Here is a 15644-nt window from a genome sequence, read left to right as displayed (position 1 = left end):
GTTGGAATATTACATGCAATTCTGGTCTCCTTCCTATCGGAAAGATGTTGTGAAACTTGAAAGGGTTCAGAAAAGATTTACAAGGATGTTGCCAGGGTTGGATGATCTGAGCTACAGGGAGAGGATGAACAGGCTGGGGCTGTTTTCCCTGGAGCGTCGAAGGCTGGGGGGTGACCTTATAGAGGTTTACAAAATTATGAGGGGCATGGATAGGATAAATAGGGTTTGGGGACTCCTTAACTAGAGGGCATAGGTTTAGGGTGAGAGGGGAAAGGTGTAAAAGAGACCTAAGGGGCAACTTTTTCACACAAAGGGTGGTACGTGCATGGAATGAGCTGCCAGAGGATGTGGTGGAGGCTGGTACAATTGCAATATTTAAGAGGCATTTGGATGGGTATATGAATAGGAAGTGTTTGGAGGGATATGGGCCAGGTGCTGGCAGGTGGGACTAGATTGGGTTGGGATATCTGGTCGGCCTGGACAGGTTGGACCGAAGGGTCTGTTTCCATGCTGTACATCTCTATGACAATATACACAGTTAGAAGGTGCTGCTGATAAAAGGATTCACCTTGTCCCACTCTGAGAAGGTTACATAGTTAGCCAATTGATAAGGAAAATGCTTGAAAAATTTTACTCCATGATGGAATTGATCTTGAAGTTAATATATTAAATAGTGCCAATTAAATTATGTGACTCACCACACGAGATGAGAACTTCGGGTTGATATTTAGTACAGTCAGAACGAGATCATTCAGTGCATCGAGTCTTAGCTCACTTTTACAAAGAGCAATCTCAGTTCAGCCCTTTGCCCCAGTGGTAAGGAGGGGAAAAAAGGTCGAAAAATCTCAGTAGGTCATCTGTGGAGACAGTGGGGACTGCAGTGCTGGAGACCAGAGTTGAAAAGTGTGGTGCTGGAAAAACACAGCAGGTCAGGCAGCATCCGAGGAGCAGGAGAATTGACATTTCGGGCATAAGCCCATCTGTGGAGACAAACAGCATTAATGTTTCAAGTCGATGACCTTTCATTAGAACACCATTGTTGCTATTTCCCAAAGTCTGTCTGAAGTTGCTTCTTCATTTATCCCATTCCCTTTTGAAGATTATCCTTGATTTTTTGTTTGCCATGCATTCTAAAGTCCAATGTGGTCTTTCTCATTTTGCCTCTGAATCTTTTAACAACTGACCGTAAAGTCATTGGAAACAGTTACTCTTTATTAACTCTAGCTAAAGCAGCAATCTTACAAAATAATGAATTATGTGCAAGTGTTTAAAATGAGGCAAATTGCAATATTTTTGGATCAAAAAGCCAACCTGCTTGAGAAATGCAGTATTCACTGGCACTCCCATGCCCTTGTTATTTGAGCTTATGCTTATTTCAGACTTCCAGGTACTTCTGCATTTCTCCAGTTCACCTGACTGAACATTAGGTCTATGTTTAGTTTAAAATTAATGCCCACATCCCACTCCACTTTCAATGTGTTCTCAGCTCACTGGAGAGTTGCCTTCCACCATGGCCTGTGGTGAGTTATTTTACCTCATTACTTATGCAGGCAATTGAGGTGGCAAATCATTTAGGCCGAGCAGGGAGGAAGCTCTTGCTCCTTGGATATTACTTTCCAGGATTATATGTTCAGGTTTCATATTTAAAGGCCAGGTGGATATCACTTCACTCGCTGCAAGGAGTTTCATGGGAACCAGTGTTGATCGCCTCCAATCCCCTTGAAAATGTTACAAAAGAAACAGAAGCTTTGCCCATGCTCAGTGATGCAACTGAAAAAGAAGGGCAGTCTTCTTTCCAGTCCATGGTCTAAGGAGGCCCCCTACTTCTGTTCAAAGCTGTCGAGCGTTATTGCAGGTAGCAATGAAGGTTAGTTCGAATGGATCTTACTGATTGCTGGCAGTCTTCCATATGTCAGGAACTTTGGACACTACTTCTTCCATCAGCTATGGATGCGTGTCAGTGATGTGTTCTCCAGATTCAGTTACTGAATCTACTCCAGTTAATGTACCACCTGAGGTAACTACCTTTGCACAGTACAGGGTACAGATGAATTCCTTGCCAATGAGACCTCTGTGGTTTTGGAGCCTTCATCCTCAGAGGTGCTGATGGGGTGAGGCCACAGCCTCTTGCAGTAGAAGGCTAGGTCCTGCTTGACACTAGTTCTAACAGAAGAGAACATAATTGTGTATCAGCCACCACTTCTTTACATAGATCTTCCTGCACATTTGGAAAGGTCAGACCACAATGCTACACACTGAGTTTCTAAGATACTTTCATCTCTCCCTTACCCCTGGAATAGTCCCTGTCTTCTCCAATCAGCTCAACTGCACACTAATTGAAGGAGCTGAGCAATTTGATGTCCAGCACGCCTGTCAGTTTTGGTCCTCTCAGCATAGTTCTGGGAATGTTTGACTTGCAATGTGATGGAAAGAAGGATTGAATGTGCGGGCAATGGATACCAGGTGGTGAACTGTCACTAGTAAGTGAGTAGGAAGCAGAGTGCACAGGGAGAGTTAAGACTTTTGAGAGCATGAGGTGAATATGAGCAACCAATACTGAGTTTTGCATGCTATTATCATTTATGAGATGACAGTGCAGTTACAGAGTTAGACAGATTGGTGCTCGCATGAGTTTAAGCTAACAGAAGTTGGTGTAACTTACGCTGTGCAACACAGCAGATAATTAATTTCCTTCTGACAATACGTGTGCAGCTGAGCTGGTTGGATAAGACAGGGACTGTGCTGAGCTGGAAGTTTGGAACTGGGGTGAGGTGGGGGAAGGGGAAATGAGGAAACTGTTGAAGTTTCTGGGACACCCGCACCAATCAACCACACTGCCCTGTGGCCTAACATTTCAACTCGCCCTCCCACTCTGCCAAGGACATGGAGGTCCTGGGCCTCCTTCACCGCCGCTCCCTCACCACCCGACACCTGGAGGAAGAATGCCTCATCTTCCACCTTGGAACACTTCAACCCCAGGGCAGCAATGTGAACTTCAACAGTTTCCTCATTTCCCCTTCCCCCACCTCACCCTAGTTCCAAACTTCCAGTTCAGCACTGTCCCCAGGACCTGTCCTATCTGCCTATCTTCTTTTCCACCTATCCACTCCCCCCTCGCCCCCGACCTATCACCTTCATCCCCCCCCTCCCACTCACCTATTGTACTCTATGCTACTTTCTCCCCACCCCCACCCTCCTCTCATTTATCTCTCCACCCTTCAGGCTCTCTGCCTTTATTCCTGATGAAGGGCTTTTGCCCGAAACGTCGATTTTACTGCTCCTCGGATGCTGCCTGAACTGCTGTGCTTTTCCAGCACCTCTAATCCAGAATCTGGTTTCCAGCATCTGCAGTCATTGTTTTTATCTAAGTTAGGGACTGTTCCTGGGGTAATGAAGAGATGAAAATATCCTAGAAATACCCTAGCATTGTGGGCTGGCCTTCCTGAATGTGCAGAAAGGCAAATGCAATGGTCTACATAAGGAAGTGGTGGCTGATGCACAACACCTTATGTTCTCTTCTGTAGGAACTAGTGTCAGGTAGGACCCTAGTGCAAGATGCTGTAGCCTAACCCCATCAACGTCAACACCTCTGAGGATGAAGATGCCAAAACCACAGAAGTCCACTTGGCAAAGCATTCAACTGTATCCTACACTGCACAGAGCCAGTTACCTCAGGTGGCACATTAGCTGGAGTAGATTCAGGAACAGAATCTAGAGAACACATCACTGACATGTGTCCTTAGCTGATGGAGGAAAGAATGTCCAAGGTTTCTAATATATGGAAGACTGCTGGCAATCAGCACCCAGCAGAGACAGAGAGGGCAACATCAAACAGATATACTAGAAGCTCACTCAAACAAAAGATGAAGGAGTCCATGGAGATGACAGCACAGTAGCACAGTGGCTAGCGATACTGTATCACAGCGCCAGGGACACAGGTTTGATTCCACCCTCGGACGACTGTCTGTGTGGAGTTTGCACGTTCTTCCTATGCCTGCATGGGTTTCTTCAGGGTGTTCTGGTTTCTTCCCACAGTCCAAAGATTAGGTGGATTGGCCATGCTAAATTGGCCATAGTATCCAAGGGTGTGCAGGCTAGGTGAGTTAGCCATGGGAAATGCAGGGTTACAGGGATGAGGAAGTGGGGTGAGTCTGGGTGGGGTGCTCTTCAGAGGGTCAGTGTGGACTCAGTGGGCCAAATGGCCTGCTTCCGTACTGTAGGGATTCTATTCTATTCTATTCCATTCATCCCTGTCTAGTGTGGTTGCTCCACGGGAGGGCATGGCTAAGTCCACAGAGAGGATGACAGCTGCCTTGAAGGTTCAGAAGTGGCTGTCAGGTATGCATCGGGACCTGCACTCCATTGCTCTAGCCAAAGCAAGTGCCCCTTACTCTCAAGGCAACAGGATGATCCTAGCAGACACACCAACATTCTAATCATGGTACTCTCCAAAGGTGGCCTGCCCCACCACCTCCACTCTGTCTGTTACTCCATTGTGCATTAGAGCTAAGGCCATGGACGATGTGCCTACACCCGTGCAGGGAGCTGTCAGTAGGTGGGGCCGTCTCTAATCATGCCTCCAAGCAGGTGCCAGCCAGAGTCTTCAAAGTCATCAGGACGTACCAATCCATAGTCTCCCTCCAGGCCATCACGGCTCTTGGCAGCATCTAAGTGTAGTGGGATGGGGAAGGAAATAAACTCTCCAAAGACATTGGTGACATAGGTGTAGGCAATGAGGATATTCAGCACTTCTGGAAATATATATTCTCTTATTCTTGTCTGCTGTTCCGGTCTTCCTATAAAGAAACTGGAAGTTGAAGCTTTTCACCTTGCACTCACTTAACCTGGGTCACAAGAAACCGACTTGGGGAAAGCACCATTTTATCCAGAATGAGGAGAGAGTATTAATTAGTTGTGCCATAACTGTCATTCAGAAGCAGCAAGAAACCCAGTTATAGCCCAGCTAATTAGCAACAACATCTCCATCTATATAAAATTGGTATCTCTTTTTTTCTCCAAGCCTGTTTCTGACATCCTTGTTCAGATGAGTGCAAGAAAAAATACTTCAACTTTCAGTCTCATTTTAGACATAGTTAAGGTCTGTATCTCCAAGCATTTCACCCTTTTCTATTAATGGGAGCTCAATCAAAACCTGGAAGCATTGGCAGTGAGGATGTGTGGCATTGCAAGGGTACAAAGAAGACTCCTGCCATAATGTAGCCCTGCCAGGCCAATGAAGGTTTCAGATGCATTAGGAGTAGCCTAAGGTTGTGCTGCAACTTAGTCGTGTTCACTTGCATGTCTTCGATGCACAGGCCATTTTAGCTCAGACATCGGGAGTACGTTGTCACTGAACTGCTCAATGTATTACAGCAGCTGTCACTCTGTCATTGGTCCAGGGCAAGGTTTGCAAGCAGACATTTGGCTTTACAGAGGTGTTGAGATTAGAACCAGAGTTAAAGTAAAAAGGCACCATTTTATTAGACAGATAAAACAAATGCAATCCATCTCAAACAATGAGGAACATTGAATACAACCTGACAGAGGCCTGGCAGCCAATAGTATAAATCAAAGGTTATGTACAGAAACTGTATCTGGGCAGCTCAGTCATCCTGAAGAAGGTTATTAAAAACACTTTCAGGCTTCCCTGGCTCAACAAGCTATTGTCCTGTTGTCTTTATCTGTTTGACGGTTACCTTGGCCCATTCCGGAATCTTCCCCATCAGCTTCCTCTTCAATGGTTTCTCCATCCTCCTATATCACCTCTTCTGCCAATGTTTCCCCCGTGTGATGACAGAGGTTGTGCAGAGTGCAGCCTGTGACCACCATGTGGGACACTGTGTCTGGGGTTTACTTCACCACACTGATTGATTGATTGTTCCAGTCATTGAAGCCTCCTTTTCAGCAGGCCTGTGGTGTATCCTACAATAGGTAAAGTCACCATAGTCTTACCAGACCATAAGGCTGCTCTCTCATTTGAGAGAGATAACTGGTGGTGGTTTCAACCTGAGGGTTACCACGCCTCAGGTGAGGGGAGAGATTGGGAAGGAGAGTCCTTCATGGTAGCCTCAGCTGTACGTATGCTGTTGGTGTCATTCTGCATTGCCAACCAACCATCTAGCCAACTCAGCTAAACCGATTCTCATATATGGCCCTCGTGGAAGCATGATCAGCATTGTATCTCTCCTCAGCCTCATTCTAAGGATTGCTGAGAGGTGTTATCAGTCAGGTTTGAAGGAGATATCCCGAGCAATGATCCTTGTATGGACTGAAAGCCTTTGAATGATGTTGGTACCTCTGAGAGGACCAAGATCTGAAGGTCATGACAGCTCCCTGGATGCAAAACATTATCTGGCCAGCGTGGTCGAAAATGATCTCCAAAATTGCAGAAATGGAATCCTTTCCTATTGATGAAAACTTAGTCAGTGATAAGATGCTGTGATTGTTCAGTGATGTAATCAAATGAGCTCTGATCCTGTGGAAAACTGGTAATGACAGCAAAATCTAAACTCCAGCCACCTGACTCTCCACAACAAGTGATAAGGAAGTGATCAGGTGCAATTTTGCAAAGGAAGTATCAGTGACTTCCGGAATGCACTTGTGAATTAACACCTGTATAATGCCACAGAGGTCCCCAGTAGTTCTGTGAAACAATCCATTGCCAAAGAAATGCAGAGCAGCTGCTATTTTTATGGTTACCAGAGTTAGATTACCACTCAGTACTTGCTGCTGCAGAATCTTGTCCAGCTACTAACGTAGGTACCTGATGATGATTCAGGACATCCTGAAGCACCTTCTATACAGAGGCCTATACATCCCATTTCACACCAGCGTTCTGCTTCAGTGTAGTGGCTCTTGTTCTACTCATTCTACCTCTGCAGGATATATGGCAGCCAGTGGCAATTGCTGTTCTTGTAGTAGTCTTCAGCAATTCCTTTGGAGCAGTACGAGACAAAGAGGAACGGTAGGCTTGATCTACATCAAGGCCTTTTACTTTCAGATAACCTGTGTAAGCAGTAAGTGGAAGCACACAGTCCTATTCATTGGATTAGATTAGATTAGATTACTTACTGTGTGGAAACAGGCCCTTCGGCCCAACAAATCCCCACCGACCCACCGAAGCGCAACCTACCCAGACCCATTCCCCTACATTTACCCCTTCACCTAACACTAGGGGCAATTTGGAATGGCCAATTCACCTAAGCTGCACATTTTTTTTGGACTGGGGGAGGAAACCGGAGCACCCGGAGAAAACCCATGCAGACACGGGGAGAATGTGCAAATTCCACACAGTCAGTCGTCTAAGGCGGGAATTGAAACCGGGTCTCTGGCGCTGTGAGGCAGTAGTACTAACCACTGTGCCACCGTGCCCCCCATGGGGCACTTCACCACTGCCATTCTTCCCCATAAAGCTCTAGGTTATGACCACAGATGTTGGTCGCTCTCCTGATGAAGTCTGCGACCAGCATGTCCTCAGTGATTCAACACTGCTGCATAGCCTGAAAAAATGCCTGCCCAATACCAATATCACAGGAGCTTCAAGATATCAACTAAAGATGGATTATCTTCCAACCTAGCAATACCCTTTCCAATGTGTGGTAATCACCTGTCCTAAGTAATGTTGACCCAAGAAAGCGACAATGTGGCATTGTCATGAAGCAACTGCAAACACCATTCCCCCCAATCAACCAACTTCCAATCCCCTCCCTCCTCTTTTCCATACCATTTCCTCCTCTCACTCTTTCCCGTCACCTTTCTCGCCTCATCCCTCTCTTTCACTCACCCTATTCCCCCCCCACTTTAGTGTGAGGCTTCTAGAAACCCCACGGTGCTGAAGCTGGACTGTCAGTCCATCAAGTTCAAACCGACCCTCCAAAGACCAAGCCACCACCACCCCCCCCCCCCCCCCCCCCAACCCATCCTATCCGTGTAACTCTGCATTTCCTGTGGCTAACCTATCTAACCTGCACATCTTTGGACTGTGCGAGGAAGCTGGAGAACCTGGAGGATACCCACGCAGACACGGGAGAATGTGCAAACTCCACACAGACGGCCTCATGAGGGTGCAATTGAACCTGGGTCCTTGGCGTTGTGAGGTAGCAGTGCTAACCACTGAGCTACCGTGCCACCCTATTGTTCTCTCTGAAATTCTCACGGTATTCCAGTTGGGTTCAGTGACAATCCAGGGACGCTTGCTGCCTCCAGCCTCCTGTAATCGGAAAACTTACAACAAATGTGAAGCCAAGAAATATTTACATAACTTTACTGGAAGGAGAAAAGTGTCTGAACTTACAAAGACTGGAGGCAGAGAAATAGGTTTGTGGCTGTTATGCAGTTGAGTGTTCGAAGTATTGAGTATCTCGATTGGGCAGAAGTTATTTGTGAAGCCTGAGTTAATTCCTGCAAGTTCTGTAAATAATGAGATGTAAATGCGAGCAGTGGAGGCTCTCAAAATCTGCTGGGGGAAGGTTCACTCACCTTTTGAGGGAGGAAAACTTAATTGCTACAGGTTATCTTGAGAATGTAAGTCTGATTTTTTGGAATCTCACCCAATCATGTTCTCATGCCTGCCATTCTTTTCACCACCTCTTGTAGCAGAAAATTGTAGTCACAGATAAAGTACATTTACTCAGGCAAACATCACAAAGCAAAAGAGCTGAAGTAGAGAAAATAAATATGGTAAAGCATTTTCTCCTTACCTTCTATTTAAATTGATGCCATTAGCTTGGAACATTGGCCTCCAATTCTGTGGTGCCCACATGCCTGAATTATGCAAGCAGGAACAATCCAGTGGATGGAAAGTCTACCATTAATCCCTACGTAACTTCTCCTAACCTGATCCTGTCTTTATATGACTTAAATAAGCCAGTTGTCATGAAAGTGACATTACCTGTGATTTAGTGGTGATATCACTTGGCACTATCACTGATTGGATGAAAAAGATAATTGTAACCCAAATTTGGATAAACTAGTGAGGTGCAGGCACCATAGGCAGGCAGCATCATATCCATAGTGGAAAAAGGTTGACTGGACGCCAGGAAAGAAAATTACTTACTAGCTTTTGGAAAAAGCCATGGGGAATGGACTAACATTGGAATAGGGGTGAATGCATAAATCACAAGGAGAGGTGTTTAGAAGCAAATGTGGGGCTAAAGGCCAAAGAAAGAAAAAAATAATGAGCAAAAAGGTAAATGAGATTTTTTTTTAAAGCTACATCTTTCATTTATAGATATAATCAACTTGATCAGAGATATCATTACACACCTCTGGGGCAAGGGGGACTTAAATCTATGAGTCTCAAGGCAGAGAGACTATCACTGCACCACATTTCCCCTAAAGAGTACTTAGTTTTTTCCACACTTAAGAGCACTTAATGATGTTTTCCTAATCGACCTCCCCAGAGGTTATGACACACTTTTGGCGTAGGTGGGACTTGAACTACGGTGTCCTGACTCAGAGGTAGGGACGCTACCACTGTGCCATAAACAACTTTGTGGAATCCAAAATGCATGTTGTATGTAATTCAATATAAAAGAGATAATCAAGACCAACTGAAATGGGTGATTGATGATAAAATTAAAATACCAGGCTGTAGAGCCCTCAGAAGGGTATTCCATTACAAAGCACTTCGGTGAGTGATGACATGTGGGTGATCAGCTGCTATAGTTGGGAATGTTTTGATGTATGCAACTGAAACTATATTTTGAGATCAAGATTGGAAAATATATTTACATATTTTTTGTAATTGTAATAGAATCACATCAGCAATGGAGAGCTCAGAATTAGAATTTTGTAGCACAAAAGGTCATACAGCCCACCATAACTATGCCACTTCTCTAATAGAACTACCCATTTAGTCCTGGTCTGTCATTTATCTTCCATGCCTTCTAAAATTTCCTGTTCCAAATACTTTTTCCTTTTAAAATCTATTGTGCATGCTTTAAACAGGGTAATATTATTCCAGATCAGTACGACCTTTTTAAATGAACAGGACACTGATCACCAAAGGGAAGAAAATGAATTAGCCAAGTCCAGAGCTAAAGAAAGGATTGCTTCCTTGCTCATACTGTCAACTGCCAACATTATCAGCAACAATTCTGCATTTATTCTTTTATGGTGAGCCATGTATGGGATTAGGTTCTTCTGATCATGTTTTAGTGTTCTCAAAAGGAAAGTGACACAAAAATATTCCACATTAAAAGAGAAGATTAAGGTCTTTCCCAGAAATTGCTAAGGTGAGAAGGAAGTATTCATGAATGTGCAAGCTAACTTCATTCTCACCAAACCAACAAATAAAAATTGCAACAGAGATCAATGTGATTAACTGGAGCATCATTGAATGTTACAGCAGACAAACAGATCACTCAACTGTTGAACAAGGTTGGTAGTTTTCTCCATGAGTTAAGCCTACTAGCATGCTTGTTCCCCATTGAGTTTAACATGCTTTTCTTCAATCAACTATTCCTTTGAAATAATTTGTGGCCAATGTGGCAATCAATTTTGTTTTTTTTTGACATCAGCTTTGTATAAAGCAATTTTTGTAACATTTCCTTTGTAGTTTATTAACGTTTGATTTGAAATGAGAAGAACCAATTATCCACCCCAATATGAATTAGTCATCTCGGTTATTGAAGAACAACTCCCTAAGCAATTCACCTGCATGAAGACATTTGTTGAGTGGAAGCAATGTGGGATGGCAACTGAAGTCTTGCTGAGTTTATTTCTGGATGGTGAAACTCATCTACAGTTTTTGATGGAAGCAAGAGGAAAGAATAGCAGACTTAATTTCTCTTTTTAAATAAAAACAAACAGGCTTGCATTAATAAACATGCGTTAAAGACAGATTACCCTTTTGTAACCACTTTGAGCTATCAAACTTTTGATTTAGCATCGCTTGCTGGAATAATCATAACTCATTGGAACTCAGACAAGTATTACTAATGATATAATGATAGCCTTTAAGGAAATGTCAACAATAAGCTGTTGTAACTGCTAGACCAGGGTTTCTTTGCTGTCAATGACACAGGCATTTTTTAAATAGATATTTATAAAGAGTTGGAGATTTGTTAGTGTTTGTTGGTCAGCATAGACATTAGATTAGATTAGATTAGATTAGGTTAGATTAGATTAGATTACTTACAGTGTGGAAACAGGCCCTTCGGCCCAACAAGTCCACACCGCCCCGCCGAAGCGTAACCCACCCATACCCCTACATCTACACCTACATTTACATTTACCCCTTACCTAACACTATGGGCAATTTAGCATGGCCAATTCACCTGGCCTGCACATCTTTGGACTGTGGGAGGAAACCGGAGCACCCGGAGGAAACCCACGCAGACACGGGGAGAACGTGCAAACTCCACACAGTCAGTCGCCTGAGGCGGGAATTGAACCCGGGTCTCAGGAGCTGTGAGGCAGCAGTGCTAACCACTGTGCCACCGTGCCGCCCACATGATGGGCTGAAGGGTCAGATTCTATGCTGCATGACTCTATGATATAAATAACTTCACAGCTTGATAGTTCTACATATCTTGTTCATATTCACATAAAAGTTGAGTCTTTAAGATTAAAATTTTACTCAAAAGGTCGTCAACTCTTGCAGCACTTCGGAGAGGTTGGAATCTCCTCTTTCTTGTTACCACACAACCTGAGATGCGAGGTCAAGACTGTTCCCATCAACCCTGTCCCACAAAGTCATTTAAGAGGAACCCAAAGATATGAGTACAGGCAAAACGAATTGAATAACCACCAACAATGGTGCACTAATCTGTTTTTTACCAGCACAAGCTTGACTCCTTCAGCTGGGACTGGGTGGTAGATAGGGATTTTTTGGGATTTTTTTTGTCTCTTAAACAAGGTATACGAAACATGAATTATTTTCCAACCAAGCATCGGCATCTACTTTTACATGACAGCTACTCTTAATCAACACAAATTCTAAACAATCAAACCATCCACACTGCTATTTGAGGACACTTGCTAAAATGAAAGTGCAGTTTGTTTGAACTCAAAGTACAAACTGGCTTGCAATATTTAGACTTTCCACATTCATGAATTGTGCTCTGTACCCTTTCCCCAACTGGTGAAAATGGGAACTGTCAGATATGGGGGAATGACATTAAATCCAGATCCCACCCATCATTTTGGAAAATGTATGGAGTTCCATAACTCTGGCAAAGATCTTGTCCTGAGTGTTGCAAATCACAATCGTTAAGCCACATTGAAGTATACCCAATGAATTATTTGTAAAAATTATACCTTGCATGATTTAGTTAAATCAAAATGTCTATCAATTTTGAGTGGAAGTAATTGCTATTCATCAAGTCGGATGCTTGTCAATAGTAAGGACAATTCCACCTTATTAAGGCATCCTATTGTGTCTAGTTTAATCAAATCTGCATATGTTTCCGATGTTGATAAGCTGAACTCGTGATAATCTGGCACTTGGAAAAACCTTGGAAGATACTGATTCAACACCATGTAGGTCCAAGCAATACACAAGATCAAAAGCTTTTAAAGTACAACATAATCCATTGGCAGAAATCCATTTTGTCACTTGGAATGTTCAAGGGAAATATCAGAAATCCAAGGAGTAGACTGGATTAAATTCTAATTGGAACAATTGGGAACAAAGTATATTAAGTGCCAAAAGAAATCTGTGTTAAAGATTACTGACAACAGCGAGACTGTGTGTTTAAATGATAGAAACTCTTCTTTCCACTTAAAATTGATAAAGCCTTGCAGTATAGGGCAAATGAAGTAGCAGAATTATTAAATAGTGACTTTACATTTTTCTTTGCCCAGGAAAATTTGGAAAATGTTGACAACTCAGATAATAAAATGTCAGAAACAGCAGAGAAGCAAAACGGCATTAAGAGACTAAAAAAGGTAAAAGAAAGGCTTGTGTTTATACGGCTCTTTACTTAGCAGAGATACCAAAAAGCTACTCATGCACAACGTGGTCGAAATTGGATCTCACTACTTTACTGTAAAAGCCATAATGTAGCTACAGCAAGAGCCAATTCTAGGAACCAATGGCCCTCTCACAAACTATGACTGGCCATTGTGTGAGGCCGTTTTTTCAAGTACCCTAGGTGACCATATAAAAGAGTTGTAATACTCCTGAGACATAGCCTCTGCTTTAGATAACTGCTAGGGTTGCTTCCCAACTCCAGGTTACCTATCTTAAGAGACCTTGCCAAAATTATATAGATTCTGGATTAGTGGTGCTGGAAGAGCACAGCAGTTCAGGCAGCATCCGAGGAGCAATAAAATCGACTGTTCGGGCAAAATCCCTTCATCAGGAAGGGCTCTTCCAGCACCATTAATCCAGAATCTGGTTTCCAGCATCTGCAGTCATTGTTTTTACAAAATTATATAGAACTGAGTGGAGCAGGCTTGAGAATTCTGAAGGAATCTTGGGTGGTGGATAATTTTTGTTTAAAGTGTATAAAGTGGGAAGTGGAAGCAGCAGGTAAGAGCAGTATCTGCAGTGTGAATCAGAGCAACGCAAAGACAAGCAGGGACACAGCATTGGAGCTGTTGAATGGAGTGAGACTAGCATCGGGTATAAAAGCATCGTTGAGGCAGTGGGAAATCTGCGGGGAAAGAATGACACCAGTAACCAGGATAAAAGCAGCACTAAAGCAGAAGAAACACAGCAGAGAAGCAATGGGAAAGATCAGTACCAGTAGCAGAGAAAATAGTAATTATGGGGGGAGCAGGAGCATGGGTGGTGGTTAGGGGGTGGGGTGGTGGTGGTGAGAAGGGGAATAAGTGTGACCTGCAGCACAGATGAAAGGAATGGGTGGAGCTGGCAAGAGTGTGGTGGGGGAATCACCAACAAGAACCAACACAATGCGCAACATCACAGGGAAGTAGATTGGTCATTGAATGAAAAACACCAAGAACTGAGGTGTTGACTTAACACAAAGGGGGAATCTGGAACAGCTTCAGAGTCAAGAACAGCACAGAAAGAGGCTGGGTCAATGAGTCACAACAAAAACCATAGTCCAGACCTTTGATGGTGACATTATAGCAGTGATGAGTCAACACCTCTGAGGATGAAGATGCCAAAACCACAGAAGTCCACTTGGCAAAGCATTCAACTGTATCCTACACTGCACAGAGCCAGTTACCTCAGGTGGCACATTAGCTGGAGTAGATTCAGGAACAGAATCTAGAGAACACATCACTGACATGTGTCCTTAGCTGATGGAGGAAAGAATGTCCAAGGTTTCTAATATATGGAAGACTGCTGGCAATCAGCACCCAGCAGAGACAGAGAGGGCAACATCAAACAGATATACTAGAAGCTCACTCAAACAAAAGATGAAGGAGTCCATGGAGATGACAGCACAGTAGCACAGTGGCTAGCGATACTGTATCACAGCGCCAGGGACACAGGTTTGATTCCACCCTCGGACGACTGTCTGTGTGGAGTTTGCACGTTCTTCCTATGCCTGCATGGGTTTCTTCAGGGTGTTCTGGTTTCTTCCCACAGTCCAAAGATTAGGTGGATTGGCCATGCTAAATTGGCCATAGTATCCAAGGGTGTGCAGGCTAGGTGAGTTAGCCATGGGAAATGCAGGGTTACAGGGATGAGGAAGTGGGGTGAGTCTGGGTGGGGTGCTCTTCAGAGGGTCAGTGTGGACTCAGTGGGCCAAATGGCCTGCTTCCGTACTGTAGGGATTCTATTCTATTCTATTCCATTCATCCCTGTCTAGTGTGGTTGCTCCACGGGAGGGCATGGCTAAGTCCACAGAGAGGATGACAGCTGCCTTGAAGGTTCAGAAGTGGCTGTCAGGTATGCATCGGGACCTGCACTCCATTGCTCTAGCCAAAGCAAGTGCCCCTTACTCTCAAGGCAACAGGATGATCCTAGCAGACACACCAACATTCTAATCATGGTACTCTCCAAAGGTGGCCTGCCCCACCACCTCCACTCTGTCTGTTACTCCATTGTGCATTAGAGCTAAGGCCATGGACGATGTGCCTACACCCGTGCAGGGAGCTGTCAGTAGGTGGGGCCGTCTCTAATCATGCCTCCAAGCAGGTGCCAGCCAGAGTCTTCAAAGTCATCAGGACGTACCAATCCATAGTCTCCCTCCAGGCCATCACGGCTCTTGGCAGCATCTAAGTGTAGTGGGATGGGGAAGGAAATAAACTCTCCAAAGACATTGGTGACATAGGTGTAGGCAATGAGGATATTCAGCACTTCTGGAAATATATATTCTCTTATTCTTGTCTGCTGTTCCGGTCTTCCTATAAAGAAACTGGAAGTTGAAGCTTTTCACCTTGCACTCACTTAACCTGGGTCACAAGAAACCGACTTGGGGAAAGCACCATTTTATCCAGAATGAGGAGAGAGTATTAATTAGTTGTGCCATAACTGTCATTCAGAAGCAGCAAGAAACCCAGTTATAGCCCAGCTAATTAGCAACAACATCTCCATCTATATAAAATTGGTATCTCTTTTTTTCTCCAAGCCTGTTTCTGACATCCTTGTTCAGATGAGTGCAAGAAAAAATACTTCAACTTTCAGTCTCATTTTAGACATAGTTAAGGTCTGTATCTCCAAGCATTTCACCCTTTTCTATTAATGGGAGCTCAATCAAAACCTGGAAGCATTGGCAGTGAGG

At 44.0% G+C, this 15644-nt stretch overlaps 1 protein-coding gene across 5 annotated transcripts in view; it reads left to right on the top strand.

Moving 5' to 3' along the window:
- Positions 1 to 15644, top strand: part of LOC140453569 (calcipressin-3-like) — a 172626-nt gene that overhangs the window by 115146 nt on the left and 41836 nt on the right. For 4 of the 5 annotated variants that reach the window (XM_072548366.1, XM_072548368.1, XM_072548367.1 and 1 more), the window contains one exon: positions 12808 to 12891. The exons of the other annotated variant lie outside the window; for it this stretch is intronic. In XM_072548366.1, coding sequence (XP_072404467.1) covers positions 12808 to 12891 — 84 coding nt within the window. The remainder of the gene's footprint in view (positions 1 to 12807; positions 12892 to 15644) is intronic. 5 annotated transcript variants of the gene reach the window in all.

The sequence above is a fragment of the Chiloscyllium punctatum genome, chromosome 27 (assembly GCF_047496795.1).
Source record: "Chiloscyllium punctatum isolate Juve2018m chromosome 27, sChiPun1.3, whole genome shotgun sequence".
NCBI lineage: Eukaryota > Metazoa > Chordata > Chondrichthyes > Orectolobiformes > Hemiscylliidae > Chiloscyllium > Chiloscyllium punctatum.
This window is presented reverse-complemented; position numbering and strand designations above follow the sequence as displayed.